This window comes from Haliaeetus leucocephalus, unplaced genomic scaffold (assembly GCF_000737465.1).
Source record: "Haliaeetus leucocephalus isolate CR32 unplaced genomic scaffold, Haliaeetus_leucocephalus-4.0 Scaffold430, whole genome shotgun sequence".
Lineage (NCBI taxonomy): Eukaryota > Metazoa > Chordata > Aves > Accipitriformes > Accipitridae > Haliaeetus > Haliaeetus leucocephalus.
The window spans coordinates 6,184-7,377 of record NW_010972866.1 but is presented as its reverse complement, the minus strand read 5'-3'; the positions used below and the strand labels follow the sequence as shown (position 1 = coordinate 7,377).

General features: G+C 66.0%; 1 protein-coding gene across 1 annotated transcript in view; it reads right to left on the bottom strand.

Moving 5' to 3' along the window:
• Positions 1-1,194, bottom strand: part of LOC104836076 (hydroperoxide isomerase ALOXE3-like) — a gene marked incomplete at its 3' end in the record, with an annotated part of 6,511 nt that overhangs the window by 3,484 nt on the left and 1,833 nt on the right. The window contains exons 2-3 of the mRNA XM_010574422.1: positions 856-1,085; positions 9-209 (exon numbers count right to left, since the gene is read on the bottom strand). Of these exons, the coding sequence (XP_010572724.1) occupies positions 9-209; positions 856-1,085 (431 nt within the window). The remainder of the gene's footprint in view (positions 1-8; positions 210-855; positions 1,086-1,194) is intronic.

Genomic DNA, 1,194 nt, shown 5'->3' with positions numbered 1-1,194 from the left:
GGGGGTACCTGGTGGATGGCGCGGCAGGCAGGCAGGCGGTGGGTGGCCAGAGCGAAGGTCTCCCCCAAGAAGTGAGTGTGCAGCAGGTGGGTGACAGCCTCGTGCAGGGTGAAGTGGGCGCCCCGCACCCACAGCTTGGCCAGCGCCCACTCCCACGGCCCGTCCCCCGGCAGGAAGATGGGCGACTCGGGGCCGGGGTGCTGGGACAGCTGGGGGACGACGACACATGGGTGGGGGCATCAGCAGGGACGGGGGACATGGGGGTGTGGGGGGACAAGGGGACAAGAGGGCACCATGGGGACAAGGGGACGCCACAGGGGCACATGGTGGCATCATGATGTGGGTCATGGGGACAAGAGAACACCATGGGGACAAAGGGACACCATGGGGACATGGGGGGACAGGGGGACAAGGGGACACATGGGGATATGGTGGCATGGGGATGTGGGTCATGGGGACGTGGGGACAAGGGGACACCACAGGGACAAGGGGACACATGGGGACATGGTGTCATCATGATGTGGGATGTGGGGACAAGAGGACACCATGGGGAGAAGGGGATGCCATGGGGACAAATGGGGATATGGTGGCATCATGATGTGGGACATGGGGATGTGGGGACAAGGGGACACCAGGGGGACAAGGGGACACATGGGGACACGAAGACACCATGGGGACAAGGGGGGACATGGAGACACGTAGGGACACATGGGGACAAGGGGACACCATGGGGACATGGTGGTGGCATCATGATGCAGGTCATGGGGACAAGAGGGCACCATGGGGACAAGGGGGGCACGGGGACATGGGGGGACACAGAGGGGACACAGGGACACGGGGGGGGACACACGGTACCTGGATGGCGATGGGCAGGAGCTGCTGGCTGGGGCTGATCCAGAGCAGGCAGAGGGGGGCGGCCAGGAATTGGGGTTCCCCCCCCACGCACCCCGTGGGGAGCCCATCCAGCAGCGCGTAGTCGGCCAGGAAGATGCGTCCCCCCTGCGCACCCCCACATCTGGGTGTGTGTGTCCCCCGGCCAAACACCCGGGTGTCATCCCCCCCACACGCCTGGGTCCCCCCAAACACTGGGGTCCCTCAGATACTTGGGTGCCCTGGACACCTGGGTCCCCCCCACCCTCTCTGGGATGTTGGGGTCCCTTGGGTGCCTGGGACCCACCCCCCCACCCTGCCCAG